The 15,121-nt window shown below is 30.7% G+C and overlaps 4 protein-coding genes and 1 pseudogene across 4 annotated transcripts in view; 2 read left to right on the top strand and 3 right to left on the bottom strand.

Annotated features, from left to right (window-relative positions):
- Positions 1 to 11: 11 nt before the first annotated feature.
- LOC113390614 lies at positions 12 to 5,655 on the bottom strand (annotated as a pseudogene).
- Positions 5,656 to 6,041: 386 nt separating this feature from the next.
- On the bottom strand, positions 6,042 to 8,940 carry LOC113390607 (T-complex protein 1 subunit beta-like). The gene is given in 12 exon segments (XM_026626866.1): positions 6,042 to 6,250; positions 6,253 to 6,375; positions 6,449 to 6,652; positions 6,721 to 6,741; positions 6,744 to 6,897; positions 6,964 to 7,271; positions 7,274 to 7,346; positions 7,408 to 7,546; positions 7,616 to 7,829; positions 8,123 to 8,258; positions 8,332 to 8,505; positions 8,842 to 8,940. Coding segments are annotated over 12 exon segments (1,596 nt in total). The 5' UTR covers positions 8,845 to 8,940; the 3' UTR covers positions 6,042 to 6,203.
- A 343-nt stretch (positions 8,941 to 9,283) lies between these two features.
- Positions 9,284 to 10,696, top strand: LOC113390613. The gene is made up of 6 exons (XM_026626871.1): positions 9,284 to 9,417; positions 9,759 to 9,898; positions 9,966 to 10,143; positions 10,217 to 10,360; positions 10,428 to 10,589; positions 10,653 to 10,696. The coding sequence occupies exons 1-6, from the start codon at positions 9,354 to 9,356 to the stop codon at positions 10,694 to 10,696; spliced, it is 732 nt and encodes a 243-aa protein (XP_026482656.1). The 5' UTR covers positions 9,284 to 9,353.
- Positions 10,697 to 10,996: 300 nt separating this feature from the next.
- On the top strand, positions 10,997 to 13,691 carry LOC113390612 (pleckstrin homology domain-containing family G member 1-like). Its single transcript, XM_026626870.1, has 7 exons — positions 10,997 to 11,076; positions 11,138 to 11,303; positions 11,364 to 11,480; positions 11,547 to 11,729; positions 11,814 to 11,920; positions 13,094 to 13,224; positions 13,288 to 13,691. The coding sequence occupies exons 1-7, from the start codon at positions 10,997 to 10,999 to the stop codon at positions 13,689 to 13,691; spliced, it is 1,188 nt and encodes a 395-aa protein (XP_026482655.1).
- Positions 13,692 to 14,405: 714 nt separating this feature from the next.
- LOC113390611 (RNA-binding protein 25-like) overlaps positions 14,406 to 15,121 on the bottom strand; it is a 4,899-nt gene continuing 4,183 nt past the window's right edge. The window contains exon 7 of the mRNA XM_026626868.1: positions 14,406 to 14,485. Coding sequence (XP_026482653.1) covers positions 14,406 to 14,485 — 80 coding nt within the window. The remainder of the gene's footprint in view (positions 14,486 to 15,121) is intronic.

Here is a 15,121-nt window from a genome sequence, read left to right as displayed (position 1 = left end):
TTTATAATTACCCTTTCAAATTCTTGATTAGGATCATCGTGTGTGCCGCTCGCGAATACTTTATTACGAAGTTCTTCCAGCTCCTGAATTCTTTCTGGCGATCTTTAAGATCCATGTCGGCCTCGCGAACTCTTTCTCCAATCCGTCTCTGAAGTTCTCTGCCTCTGTGGGATGATAATCATATTAGTAAAAATTATTTTGTACAAGTTTATGTATTCAAAACTATACTTGTAATATTTTGAGTCATCTTTTTCGTCGTCGTAATCCTCTAAAAATTCCTTCAATTTTTTGGCTTCTTTTTCCCGCTCTTCTTCTCTGCATCTTTCTTTTCCTTTTTCCTAAGGAAAACCATTGGAGAACATAAATTAATTAATTAATTATGGTTCAAAGAACTAAATTAGGCCGAACAGGATAAAATCGTTTTTTTTGTATCGGTATATATATATATATATATATATATATATATATATATATATATACAGTAGAATCCGCTTAGTATGACATCGAAGGGACGCCGAAATCTCGTCATACTAACCGGTCGTCATTAAAAGCGTACTGAAGAAAAACTTTTTAATATGCAAATATATTACATGTTTCAGTAATTTAAAAGAAAAGCCTATACAAACGTTCTAATTAAAAATAAAAATGACACATTAAAATTTAATATAAAATAAAATTGACATAGGGTAGGACGGGGGCACAACGGTCCAATTTGACTTACGGTAATTATACTGTCTAAACCCAATGAGCAACACATAAACAGACATCAAAGAAACAGAGAAACAGCTATCGAACTATGATCAGAAAACTTACATACATACGTACATATTCCTAATTATATAAATATTAATTTTTTACTACTTTTTTTAAACATTGGTATCTGACCAATTTTACCTCACATACGGGGTGGGGTAAGTGGAAAACCAGGGGGCGAACAGATGTAATTTCTTCTATTAAATTTTAAAGGGCATTTTATGCTACATTATTGAACCAATGCAAAATATTAATTCTGTGGGTATATTTGTTACAAGGGCAACACAGTATATTACATTGATCTGCTATTGGTCAGAAATATTCATCACAAGAGCCGGAATAACAATTTATTCAATTAATCTCTTGTAAAATTGCTTTTTTTAAAACTTTACTATTTTATTGCTTACACCTTTGCCAAAGCAAAGGTTCAGCTGGTCCATTTTATCGCAGTCATGTGCTGCTTATCTTCTGATAGCAAAGTCATAAGAATAAAGGTGATGGCTGGTTATGAATTTATACATTTTTCGCCCTCTACTATCAAATATAATTGTTAAAAAAAAAACTAATTTTATTTGTTTATGAGATATTCGTGGTGGGCCATTAATAATTAGTCTACCCTACCCAAAAACATACAAAATGTGTTTTGAATGTAAGATCAGTAATTTTTGATTGATTTCTTTACATAATTTTTATTGTAAAAACAGCCCTGTGCTATTGTGCACAAAAGACATAGCAATTGCTTTTGTAAACTTGGCCACATATGTAAATCATGTCGGTCATTATAATTGGACATATTTTTTTTGCAAAAATGGGCATTATAAGCGACATGTCAATGTAAGCGATGTCAATATATCCGACTAGACAGCTGTTTTTAAGGGAATTTTATATGGAAACCAAATTTCCTAGTGCGATTACGTCATATTAAGCGGTGACATCAATAATCCGGCGTCATACTAATCGGAGATTCTACTGTATTTATATTATTTTATATATTTCATTTAATAATTATGATTAAAAACCTTATCATGGTCTTTAGCCTTGCGTCTTTCTCTAGTTTCCCAAGCTCGCAGTCTTTCCTGATAAGCTGCCTCTTTCTTTCGTGCCTTCTTATCAGCTTCTTTCTTTTCTCGAGCTTCCTCCTCCATTTCTTTTTCACGTGCCAATTCAGCTGCAGTTTTGGGCGGTGCTTTTTTCACTTCTTCACGCTCCCTGAGGATAATTAGACCATTTTATTAAGATTAATTAGATAATATGTAAGAAAAAAAAATAGGGCTTTCTATTACCTTTCTCGTTCTCTCTCGCGCTCTCTTTCCCTTTCTCGTTCTCTTTCTTTTTCGCGTTCTCTCTCTCTTTCGCGCTCTCTTTCTCTTTCACGTTCACGCTCTCTCTCGCGCTCTCTTTCTCTTTCACGTTCGCGCTCCCTTTCTCGCTCTCTTTCTCTATCCCTTTCCCGATCTCTTGATCTAAAATAAAAAAAATATAAATGAAATATATAATTTCAAATGTGGTTTGCTAGAATATCAAATTCTAACCTAGATTTAGACCTCCTGCGTTTGCTCCGTTCCTCTTTACTGCTCTTGCTTCTTGCAGGACTAGAACTACCTTTACGTTTATCTTTCTCCCTTTCTCTATCCCTTTCATCCTTTTTGCGCCGAGAAACTTCTTTTTCTTTTTGTTCTTCTTGTTTTTTCATGATTTCACGAAATTTACCAATTTCTCTTGTGATCAGATCTCTTTTGCCCTCTTCAATATCAGCTTCTTGTAGAATCTTATTTCGCTTTTCAATTTGTTCTTCTGCAAAAAGAAATACTGTCTGGATTAGGGAATGCAATACCGGTTTACCAGTAAGCCGAATTACCAGTAAACCGCCCGATTTTTCGGCGGTATTTTTACCGGTAATTACCCCAAAAATACATAATACACTAAAGTTTTAATTTCTCGGAGCAAATTTATCTTTAAATTCCATAATCGCATAAACAGCTATATCTTCAAGTGATTCTATAGGATAAACAAATGTCAAATATTATCTCAACTCGTCATTAAATTGAATACTTATTGCTTTACATATCGTGTTACAATAAATAGAATTGGACTGATAGATAATGATGTTTGTTTCATCTTATGTAAAAATGTAATGGTTTTTTTAAGTGATATGTGCGTCAAAATATTTTATATCATACAGATTACCCCTGCGTAATCTTTATTTTTTTCTTACTTTATACATAATAATTATGATAGTTACTAAATATTTTTGCTTCTTATTACAATTATAAAATATTATTTTGCGAACACTTTTTGAAGTTTGAAAATACTATAGAAGCATCACATTGTTTTAAATAACAATACTCAACAGTTATAGTAACTTATTATTTATCTCGACAAAGTATCCGATCTTAAATTAATATAGAAAAATTATTTTTTTAAAATATTAGAGATAATGCTAATGTAACACATCGGAAACAGACAATACAGTTTATTATAATATTGTAATTTAATCTTTTATGAGTTTTTGGTCTTTCTTACTCATAAGTTTATTTTTGGTGAAAAGTACTCAATATACTCGATAGTGATAATGAATTAATTAAATTGGATATAATTCTGTTAAATTATTATTTAAAAAAATAAACTTATTGTTTTTATTGTTTAGTTGAATATAGTTGTAGTTGTATATACATTTTTTTATATTTGTACTAGTAACTTTCAATTTTGTTTACGTTTGTTTAAGATAATAAAAATACCGGTAATTTACTGTTATTCCGGTTTTAAAATGAAAAATTACCAAAATACCGGTATTGAAATTTTTCATCGGTATTGCATTCCCTAGTCTGCACTATGTGCACAAAATCTAAAGTGAATTTAAAACCTATGTTAAAGGTCATACCTTCCTTGATAGCATCGAAATTATTAATATCATTTTCATATTCAGAAATTGTTGCTTTGATTTTTATCATAGCAGTTTTATCTGAATCACGAGCGTTGTCATTCATATATTCTGAATCACACTCAACTTCATCTTGGGTTGGAGATGAATCATCTGGTTTCAATTTCTTTCTTTCTTCAGCTGAAAAAAATTAGATTATTATAAATTTTTTTATATATTATATATATATATATATATATATATATACTAGCTGACCCGCCAAACGTTGTTTTGCTAAGTAAGGTATTTCTAAGCAATTTCCAGAGAATAAAAAAAAGAATACTTTATTTTAGGAGTGTAGGGTGTGTTGTTTGAATGGTACAGACAATGAGATATTATAAACACAATAAACCCTAAAGTCTACTTGTATAATAATGAATTATATAATTCATAATAACAATATTCATTTGTCCATACTCTGTTATTACAATCAAACTGGAAGTTTTATACATACAAAAATATGGTATAATTCAATCAAAGTCTTTACAATATAAGGAAAAGTTTTAGAATTAAAAATATAACAATTTGAAAATTTAATTAAAAGAAATTATATATTATATATATATATATATATATATATATACATATATAAATGTATTTACCTTTATATTCATCTAATACTATTTTAGTTTTTGCATCAACTTTAGCAACCAGTTTTTTCCCTCCAATCTCTAAATCATGTAGCAAACGTACTGCTCTTAAACCAGCTTCTGGACAACTGGAATGAATTTCGTAATTTAATAACCTAGACATTTTTGTCTTATTAATAAATCATTACAATACACACCTAAATTCACAAAATCCAAATGCAGAAACCCGTTTCCAAGAAACAACTGGACCACAAGCTGAAAGAATCTGCCTGATCATGGTATCAGGAGCCTTTTCTGTTATATTGCCTTTGAAAAAAAAAAATTGATGTAAATATACTATTTTAGCAAATATAAATGTAATTAAGTAGTCAATATTAATTTTTTTTATTAATAATTGGATAATTATTAATAAATTACCTAGGTGTAAGTTGAATTACACAATGAACTTAATAAATAAGAAATGAGGTTTAGATTTCTTTTACTACTGACCAACAAAGACGGTGACTGCTGGTCCATCGCTTGTACCAGTCGGTGCAGGTGCCTGTGCAGGTTGAGGAGGTGCTGATATTTGTGGAGGCGGTTTGTTGAAAGGCGGTCTCATAGGTGGAGGTCCCGGTGGACAAAATGGCCTCATTGGCATACCTCCGGGCATTACCTATAAGAGAAATTGATGTCTGTGACTAGGAAAAGATTTAATTAAAAAAAAATTGATTACAGATATGTAATATTATTTTGCTTACAGGTTATATGCATGTTATTAGTTATACATAAAGCCATACTTAAATCGACAAGAATTTAAACTTTAAATATTGTAAAAATAATGTTACATTGCTAAGTTTTGTATATTAGATACAGATTTTGCAACATCTTATTATATGCTTTCATAAATATATTTCTTTTTGCAATTGCCTAATAAACTATATGATTAATACTTTGTATTAATGAAATATATTTATGAGACAACAGACTTGGAACTAAACAGAAACTATTCTAACTACACAAAAGTTGATTCCAGATATTATAAAATGTATATATTTATTATATTTACATGAGGTGGCATCTGCATGACCGGCATGGGTGGCATCATATTTGGGGGCATATATGCCATATTCGGCCCCATTGGGGGGCGCCCCGTAAATGACATTTCAAATTTTAGGTTAACTTAGAAAATAACATTTACGTGCACATTTTAGTGTTTTTATTGAAGTCTTGTTGACTTCCACAGATTAAAACACACTAATAACACCTTACTGATTTGTTGCAACTTTATTATATGAATTAAATCGATGTTTAGGGTTATGACAAAGTACGTTGCAGATCAAGTTTTTTATATTGATATGTATTTAATGATAACATTGTTTGGAAAGAGCTTTAGGAACTATTCGTATGGCACTTTAGTGGAAATGGTACGTGAAATAAATTTGAATTAATTATTAGTAAAAATCAATTTTGGTTAAATTGAAGTAAAATTCGCTTCTGTTGACGAAACGTTGAACTAAGCCAAGTCATAGAATATCAATACGAATTATATATAGATGGTAAATATGGGCAGTTGACAGTTTTGAAACGACTTTGGAATTCAAACATTCTAAAACTGTTTAATTATAACCAGATTTTTCTAATTATTTATATATATATATATATATATATATATTTATATTTATGCATTATGCATTATGCATCTCCTTAAATGTGCTGAGTAAAACAACACTTAAAGCCTGAAAAATCAAATTGAATTCTGAAACAAAAAACTTCTCAACAATTACAGCATGTTACTTTATAATTCTTATATAAAAAATCTCAACAGAATGCATACATAGAATCAATACTAATATAACAAATTAAGCTTGATGTGAAATGATTGATTTAAATACTTCAGATGATTTAAAAGTGCGCAGTAGGATCCAAAATCAGCTCCAAAAATAACTAAAATCTAGAATCTAACAGTGTCCACGGTCAGGAACACGTTTCCTTGGTGCAGCCTTCATATATTGTCAACTCTCAGAATCATCTCTGCAGCTTCAGCAGCTGATAGCAAAACTTGACGTTTGACAACATAGGATTCTGTGATGCCTAAAACCTTCATGCAGCCTAATTTACCCAAATCCATATCTGGAAATCAAGATTGATATTAAATTTACAATCATATATACACATTTATATATAACATGTATTAATTACTTACTCAATCCAGTGGAGGAATCTCCTTGGCAATGGGCAGCTCTTAATTCAGACACTAATTGTGCACTATCATATCCTGCATTATCAGCAATTGTCGTGGGGAGTTGCTGCAAAGCTCTTGCAAAAGCCTCCATTGCAACAGCTTCTTTACCAGGAGTTCGAGCTGCAGCTTGCATAACAGCACAGGCCATCAGCATCTCACTACAACCTATGAAATAATAAATATATAGATATAATGAATCCAATGATACAAAAAGCTATCTTTAATCTTGTTACCTCCTCCATAAACTGTCCGGATTCTTTGACAGTAGCAGCAAGCACACACAAAGCATCATGAAGAGATCTTTCAGCTTCATCAATGATTTGCTGAGTAGCACCACGAATAACTACAGTACAAGCTTCTCCCAATGGAACACCACTGAACCGGAGTAAACTGTCTTCACCAATCATAACCTGAAAAATAATTACAAATTGAGAATGGATCTTTAAATTATTATATGAATTCTTATTTATTTATACCTGTTCAATAAGCTTGCATGTACCCAATTTAACAAGCCCAGGCTGGTCAAAAGTAGACACGATTTCACCACCAGTAACAAGAGCCAATCTTTCAATACCATCAAAATCAGCATGCTCAATAGCCATAACTCCGGCATCAGCAAACAATTGCTCAGGATAATTGTAGATCAATTGTCTATTGATGAACACATTTGCATTATGTTTAAGAATCTTCTCCACTTTGTTTTTCATTTTTTCCTTTTCTGCCATTTCCAAATCTGCAATCTTGGCCATTGAATCTACTTTAATTGCAGACCCGAATACTTTTTTTTATCTGTGTCCATAGGAGTATTGGCAATGAGGATTTTTGCATTTTCAATGCGTTTGGGTTGATGTTGACCCACCTAAAATAATAAAAAAAATATTATAAAGTCAACAGAATTTTTTTTTAATACAAATACAAACCTTTTTGTCCAACAAAAATCCTTCATCTAAAAATGAGTCTTCTAAACAACCTCCCTTTTTCTTAATTATTTGAATAGCAGCTAAATCACCAGAGCCTTTGAGACGTAATATAGCATCTACTGCCAGTTTTGAAAAATACCTAAAAATATCATGCATCATCAATAACATTACATTCATTTATTACCATCATTTATTTCAAAATAATTACTCCTTATGCTGGCACAAGATCTTTGAACTCAAAGTAGTGCGGGCAATATTTAACAGATCTTCTTTGAACAAGGCTTCATTTGTAGAATTATCTGAAGCAGCATCTTCTAAAGCTTTGCGGGCTACTTCCACAGCACTACGCCATCCAGAGATGATAATTTGGGGATGGATTTTCTGTTCAATGAGTTTTTCAGCTTCACGAAGCAATTCAGATGCTAAAAATGAAAATATGATGACAAGGCAATCCAAAATAATATATATATATATATATTATATATATATATATATTTTATTTTCATATCTCAGTCAGGCAGAGGTGCCTGGTATGAGAGATTATGAAAAACAGTTCTCATATAATATATACATTTCATTTGACTATATCTATTTCATTAATATAATATATATATATATATATATATATATATATATATATATAATATATATATACTATATACATAGATATATATATATATATATATATATATATATATTTAATAATGTTTATTACCAAGTACTGTAACTGAAGTAGTGCCATCGCCCACTTCATTATCTTGTACCCTAGACATATCAACTAAGATTTTGGCGGCAGGATTATCAACTCCTACAGCTTTAAGAATTGTGGCCCCATCGTTAGTGACTTCAACCTAAAATTATTCATGAATCATATATCAAGATACCAAGATATCTATGTACTTTATTATTTGAACTATAACTTACTTGTCCGGAATTCCTTCCATGAGCGACTAGTATTTTATCCATACCCTTAGGTCCCAAGGTACTCTTAACCAAGTCTCCGATTGCAATTGCTCCAATAAAACTGGATAAGCGAGCAATTTCTGCTTTTTCTTCAGCAGCCTCATTTTTCAAGATTCTCACTGGATTAAGGGACACCTAAGATTTAGAACTCATTGTCATTCGTTTTGCACAACATTTTGGTTAGGATATATAGTGAACACAAAAAATGTCGGCGTGACATTAATTAGTGTATTATAGTATCGGTTTCACTTGATAAAGCTTGAAAAATGTCTTTAGTACAAACAATTTATTGAAATAATCTGTAAATTACGCAAAAACTCGACATGTGCAAGATCTATCATGCGATTTTTTGGGAGGTTGCTGTCTTCCAGAATGATCCAAATATATCTTAGTATCATATGGTTATGTGTAACACAAATCGTATTATTTAAAGTAGCATTAGTTTCACTAAAATACTGTAAATAAACTTACCATTTTGCTTTCTAAATTGATATTCTAGAACATTTAATTGAAACAAAATGCTTTTGTACACCGCACTCGTGAATACAACAAGATGAAGTAAGTTGATTTATAAATATCCAGTGCGGCCAACGTTGATTAACTCTGAAAAAATTGCGCAAAGGTCATTGGTTAAATATTCAAACTGGATAAAATAAAAGTTTAAAAACATTTGTATTTGAATATATACCAAATTTATACAAAATAAATATATAAAATACAAATATATTTATATAATAAAACAATTATTTATGGAATAAAAGGCGTTTGAATATTCTTTTTATATTTTTGTTTCCTGCTCCCATCCCACCTATTATTTCTCTACGATTCTCCTTAAATGTCATTTGTCATAATTGAACACGCCTTGTTATCATAAAATGTCAAAATAATGACAAAATTATCAAAATAAGATAATATCAAATGTAAATATATAATATAAAATTTTATACAAACTACTTAAGATAAGAAATATAGTGTGATGTAGAATGATATTAAAGATGGATACTGGATATTCAAATGATGATTCTGAAACTTGGGAGGATTTCTTTGGTAATTTTTTGTAATTATTTAATTTCCCAGATAAACATTGATTAATTGTTTTAAAATAGTAAGATTGCCCTAGGATCGTAAAAAGCAACGAAAAAGATCTTAGCAGCTGGTAAATGAGAGTAAGTCCTTCAGATAAAAGCCCTTCACCTTGTGCTTGATTTGGTTGCTGCTTTAGTTATGTGTTGCTTTTAATTAATTAGTTCTCGTTGTGTTTTTGGTTGATACGTTTTACTTATTATGTTTTATTTATTATATACCTGTCAAATAAATGCATTGTATTTATTGTCATATACACATACATATTTAAATATAAAAATACTAATTAAATTTTATTAAAATAGGTAGTTCTGTAGAAATAAAAGGATCCATATTAAAATTGTGCAACATACCTACACCTGCAAGAAAACCATTCAAGAATCTTAATGTTTTATCACCAAATGTTCAAAGAATTTTGGCACACTCCGATTGCATATCAGACCCAGTAAATCAATATTTACTTACATTATACATATTAAATATATTATATGTTAATTATCACTTACTTACAGCCATCACCGACAGAAAATCAATCACAATTTATGATAAAAAGTAAGTTACCTGTAAGAAAAGCTAAAAGTCATCACAACTTTCCTTTGTCCGGTGTTGTAAGTAAAATATCACAAAGCAGTAATGATTTACAAATACACACAGAATCACATACAGATAATTTAGAAGATACAACTAGTGGTAATATAACTTACACATATATTGTATTACATGTAATAATTTTCTTAACCTGTAATTTTTTCTGATTTTGTAGTTAAAAGTCATTTATTTACATTACATCAAAATATGGCTGACAATGATATGGAAAGCATTTCTGAGACAACATCAGTAGCTGATATCAGTTTAACATCGACAATATCAGATTGTAGTAACAGTCAGAACATTCACCCATTTGCAGGTACATCAAAATTTATTTATACATAAATAAAACAATTAGTTGAGTTTATAAGGTATTTATTTTTCAGACAAGAGTCAAATCCAACAGGCTTACGCTTTGTTAGACCTTTATCAACTTGTTCTACTGATTCAAGCAGTAGTAAGTACTAGTACAAACAATAATCGAGGCGGTTCACAATATTTGGCTTCTATAGAAAGTTTAGCTGATCACAGTGATCAAGATCGAATGTGTAATAATAAATAAATATATATGAATAAATTGTAGAAATTAATGAGCATAAATTTAATTGCAGATGAAAATCGATCAACTCTTTCTGTTGGTGAAAAGTTTGTTTAGAAGTTATAATACAGAAGAAACTTATGTAGTTGATCTGAAGCAAGTTATTGAGGTAATAATATTTATATTTGTATATATATATATATATATATATAATTAATTAATTTTTATAATTTTAGGGCTATTTGAATTCATGGAAAGAACAGTCATTATTAGATGCCGATAAGTTAGATACTTTATTTTGTAATATACTTGAAATATATAAATTCAACAGGTATGTACAAATATTAATTAAAACTCCATAATAAAATTTTAATATATATATAATTTTTTTGCAGTGATTTGTTATTGAAATTAAAAATGACTGAAAACGATCCTGTTAAAATAGCAAAATGTTTTATAGATAGCAATGATGGTTTTGAAGTATATACCAAATATTGGTAAGACAATACATGTTAAATATTATATGATATGAAATTCAATATTATTTTTTACTTACAGCACAAATTATCCGCAAGCCATAGCTTTATTAACAGAATTACTCCAATCTATGGATACTGCAAGTTTACTAAGGAATACCCAAAGTTCTTTAGGTCATAATTTGCCTTTGGGATCTTTTTTATTAAAACCTGTGCAAAGGATTATGAAATATCACTTACTTTTGCAGGTAAACTATAAGAATTTCAAATTTTATCACAGGACTTTTATACAAAATATTGTATTTTAGAATTTGTACAAACATTATGAAAATATTCACATAGAAAAGGCTTCTAAACTTATGACTGATGTTGCACATCACATTGATGAAGTTAAAAGGCATTTAGAACAACAATCACGAGTTCAAGTGAGTGAAAAATTACAAATAATAATATCAAAATATAAATTTATTGACCACTGTATTTTTTTTAAGGAGTTAGAAGGTAGTTTAGACGGCTGGCTGGGACCAAGTCTGACTGTTTTGGGCGAATTATGTCTTGAAGGCACTTTGCAAGAAAGAAATCACAAAAGTCGACAAGTATTTTTATTTGAAAAGATGTTACTCATCACTAAACGTAAAGAGGATGGTAGATTAGCATACAAAAGTCATATCATGGTGAGTACACAAATATTCACATGATATATATATATATATATATATATATATATAATTTTATGTTTCTAAATATATTATTTTTAGTGTTCTAATCTGATGTTAGTAGAAGTAATTCAAGGTGAACCGACAAGTTTTCATGTGATACCATACGATAATCCAAGGAACCAAATCACTTTACAAGTATGTATGATGTTAATTAACTTTCCATAGGGTAGTTATACTAATGGGCCGAAAATCAAAAAATGAAAATGTTTGCATATCTCGACGTTTTGAAGGTTTCTTAACATTTTGGCATACTTCAGAAAAAATGGATGTGTGTGCGTGTGTGTGTTTTGTATGCCGCATTTTTCGTCCACGTTTTCGGGCACACGGATCAACCGATTCAAATGGTTTAAAAAACATTCGATCCCTATTGATAAGGAGATGTACTAATTAGTTTTTGGCAAAGGCAGATTTAGCGGTTACGGAGATATGGAGCAAAGAATGCAGAAAATAGAAACCGTGTTTTGAAAGAACGGATCATCCGATTTGTATGATCCAAAAAACATTCAGTTCGTAATGACGGGGAAAAGTGGTTATTAGTTTTTGGTAAACGTAGGCCCAGCGGTTTCGGAGATACAACTAAATGTTAAATAGCAGTTTTTGAGAGAACTAAGCGTCCGATTTAAATGATTGAAAGAACTTTCTGCTTGTTTCAACAAAATAATTGCTTTTGGAAAAAAAACTGTTTCTAATTTTTTTTTTCAAAAAATATTTTTGTAATTTTGGATCAAAAATTCAAAAAATTACACTGACTAAGTACAGTCTAAGCGCCACTCTGGTGCAAATGTTTACCCAAGTGCGTTTAGACTGTTTATGTATGGAGCAATTTTCCAATTTTGTGAAAACTGTTGAAAAATGTGAAAATGCCGTCAATCTAAGCACAGTATGAGTGAAAATGTCGCACAGAATTATTTGCAAATGCGTTTAGACTGTGGCTATATGGGAGCACTTTTTCAATTTTGTTGGCAACTATTTTTTTTGAAATTGAATTCGAAATGAAAATGACGATTGTTAATGTTCTGGAGATAAATTGATTTATGATTTATGATTTACATTTGATTTGCTCACATATAACAAGAAAATGCAAAAATAATGAAAGTTACAGTATTTGTAATAATATATTTGAAAACGTTTAAAATTTCTCGAATATTTCATTACGGTACGGGAAGTTCCAGCAATTTGCATTAAGGCACGATGCCATACACTACTAGTTCATAATTAAACTAGTGGCAAATTTCCTTGCAATTTTCATTTTCGATTTGTTTGCAATTACTATAACTAAACCTACGGCTTAAATAAATATATCAATTACCCTTTTGTAGGCACGTTCGGTACAACAAAAAGAAACAATGGGGCCTACAATTAAAACGCTTGATGTTGGAACAATTTAATGGGAAGATTCCCACAAGGGCAAAAGACTTGGTATTGGGTATCGATGCTGAAGAAAGCTTGGGTAAGTGTTTGCTAAAACGTATTCAAATAATACATTACTAAATTTGGATATATTGTTTACCAGTTGCTTTGCCCGGTGTCAAACCCGATTCGACTCCTGATTATTTACAAAGAAGACACGAAAGACGCCGTACCGAAATGTCTATGCGTCGTTTGAACAAAAACAGAAAATTTATTATACCGACGAACCTGAGCAACGATCAACCTGTAGCATCACCTGAGGGTAAACCTGGTGAGAAAAGGTACAGTAGTTGGTATTTGGAAGAGGACGGAAGCAAAGATTCTTCAAATATGGATAAAAAGTGTTATTCTAACGAATACGTTAATATGGATTATGAGAGTAAATTGAAACCTCATACTGCACAGAATCCGGAGGCTGCAAGGTGTAGATCAGAACCAGGTATACCGTCGGAATTTTATGAAACAACGATTACGGATTCTGTTCCTAGGATTCCAGGCCGCCTATAAAGTCGTTTGAGATCAAACAGTATAATACAAAGACTTTGCCCAAGAAAATAACGAAAATTAAACGTTCGCGGACTAAAAGTATGAAAAGCAATCAAGGTTCTAAGTTTTACACAGACCTTGATGGGGGTACGTGTAATGATCTGCACATCACTGAATCAACCGATGAAAGTCGGAATTCCAAAAATTTAGACGAAGGTAGTTATATAGTGTCTTCCAATGTATATTCTAACAACGACGACGAGGACCACATTTACGAAACATTAAAAACGAATTGTGATGAGGATGAAAGTGAGTATGTGGTACTGGATGAATTAAAAGCGGAGATCGAAAAAAGTAAAAATGATTTCAAACGGGTTACTACAGAATTGCAAGAGTTGTATTTAGAAAAACTGCAACAACCTACTGACGTCGAAGAACCACCTCCAGTTAATAAAAGAAACTCGTTGGTTAAAAATAAAGATGTAGCAAATAATCCAAGAGTCTTTTACTACGCATAGGCGAACGCTTCGCAAATTTAGACTACGCCGATCCAACAATATTATTCCAAAAATCAAAAAGTACCCAAAATTGCGATTCATCTACTCAATCGTCTACCCCTAGTCATGTTGCACAAACTTGCGCAATAAACAACGATTTTTATGAAAAATCTGTCGAGTACTCGCTAGAAAGTGATTTTTTTCGCGATAGCGCGATTTATAGCGATGATAATAATCCTTATAACAAAACTGATGATGTTGATGCAAAGTCTGATTCTTTGAATAGTAGCGGGTCACCTGTGAATAATAGTGAATCGCCTGTAAATAACAGTGAATCGCCAGTGAATAACGATTGTGATTCACCAAGTAAAGGTAAGTTTTCGGATGGGTGGGTTAAGCAGGTCGTTGGGAAATTTCAGTAGAGTAAAATGTAATAGTCAGTTGTAAACAGAACGTTTTAAATTTAATTTAAATTAGTTTGTTGATATTGAATATTTTTGATAAATATTTATTTTTGTTCTAGAACTCGTAGATGTTAGAAATTTTATTCAATATACACCTATACCCCATTTTACACGGTACTCGTTATACGCGTTTTCGATCAGACACGGTTTTTGTAATTAACGAAATTTATTAATTTTGTATTTACACGAAATTATAAACACTAAACTATATGCTTATAACAAAAATTCTCATGGTTTTTCTGTCAAAAACACTACAAAATGTATGTTACACTTACGAATTCTTAGTAATCTATGTCTGTGATGGTAATATGTAGATAAGACGGGAAATCCCCGTTTCATGACCAAAAGTGATTTTTTTGTGTGCATAAGCTAGTTTGAAATATCAAAACAAAGAGCATCATTTGTTTTTATTTTGCTTATATAAAATTGATAGCGTAAATTTATTCAATGTGAACAAATAACAGAATCATTTTTTACAAAATATTTAATT

The sequence above is a fragment of the Ctenocephalides felis genome, unplaced genomic scaffold, assembly GCF_003426905.1.
Source record: "Ctenocephalides felis isolate EL2017-DRISC unplaced genomic scaffold, ASM342690v1 CF-g0.4_SCAFFOLD_03576, whole genome shotgun sequence".
NCBI lineage: Eukaryota > Metazoa > Arthropoda > Insecta > Siphonaptera > Pulicidae > Ctenocephalides > Ctenocephalides felis.
The sequence above is the reverse complement of the archived record's forward strand: the minus strand, read 5'-3'. Positions and strand labels throughout refer to the sequence as shown.

Coding starts and splice junctions, on each gene's coding strand:
- LOC113390613 (XM_026626871.1), top strand. CDS start 9,354: ATGATATTAAAGATGGATACTGGATATTCAAATGATGATTCTGAAACT. Junction 10,144..10,216: donor TTTAGAAGATACAACTAGTG/GTAATATAACTT, acceptor CTGATTTTGTAG/TTAAAAGTCATTTATTTACA. Junction 10,361..10,427: donor GAACATTCACCCATTTGCAG/GTACATCAAAAT, acceptor TTTATTTTTCAG/ACAAGAGTCAAATCCAACAG.
- LOC113390612 (XM_026626870.1), top strand. CDS start 10,997: ATGACTGAAAACGATCCTGTTAAAATAGCAAAATGTTTTATAGATAGC. Junction 11,730..11,813: donor CATACAAAAGTCATATCATG/GTGAGTACACAA, acceptor TATTATTTTTAG/TGTTCTAATCTGATGTTAGT. Junction 11,921..13,093: donor ACTTTACAAGTATGTATGAT/GTTAATTAACTT, acceptor ACCCTTTTGTAG/GCACGTTCGGTACAACAAAA.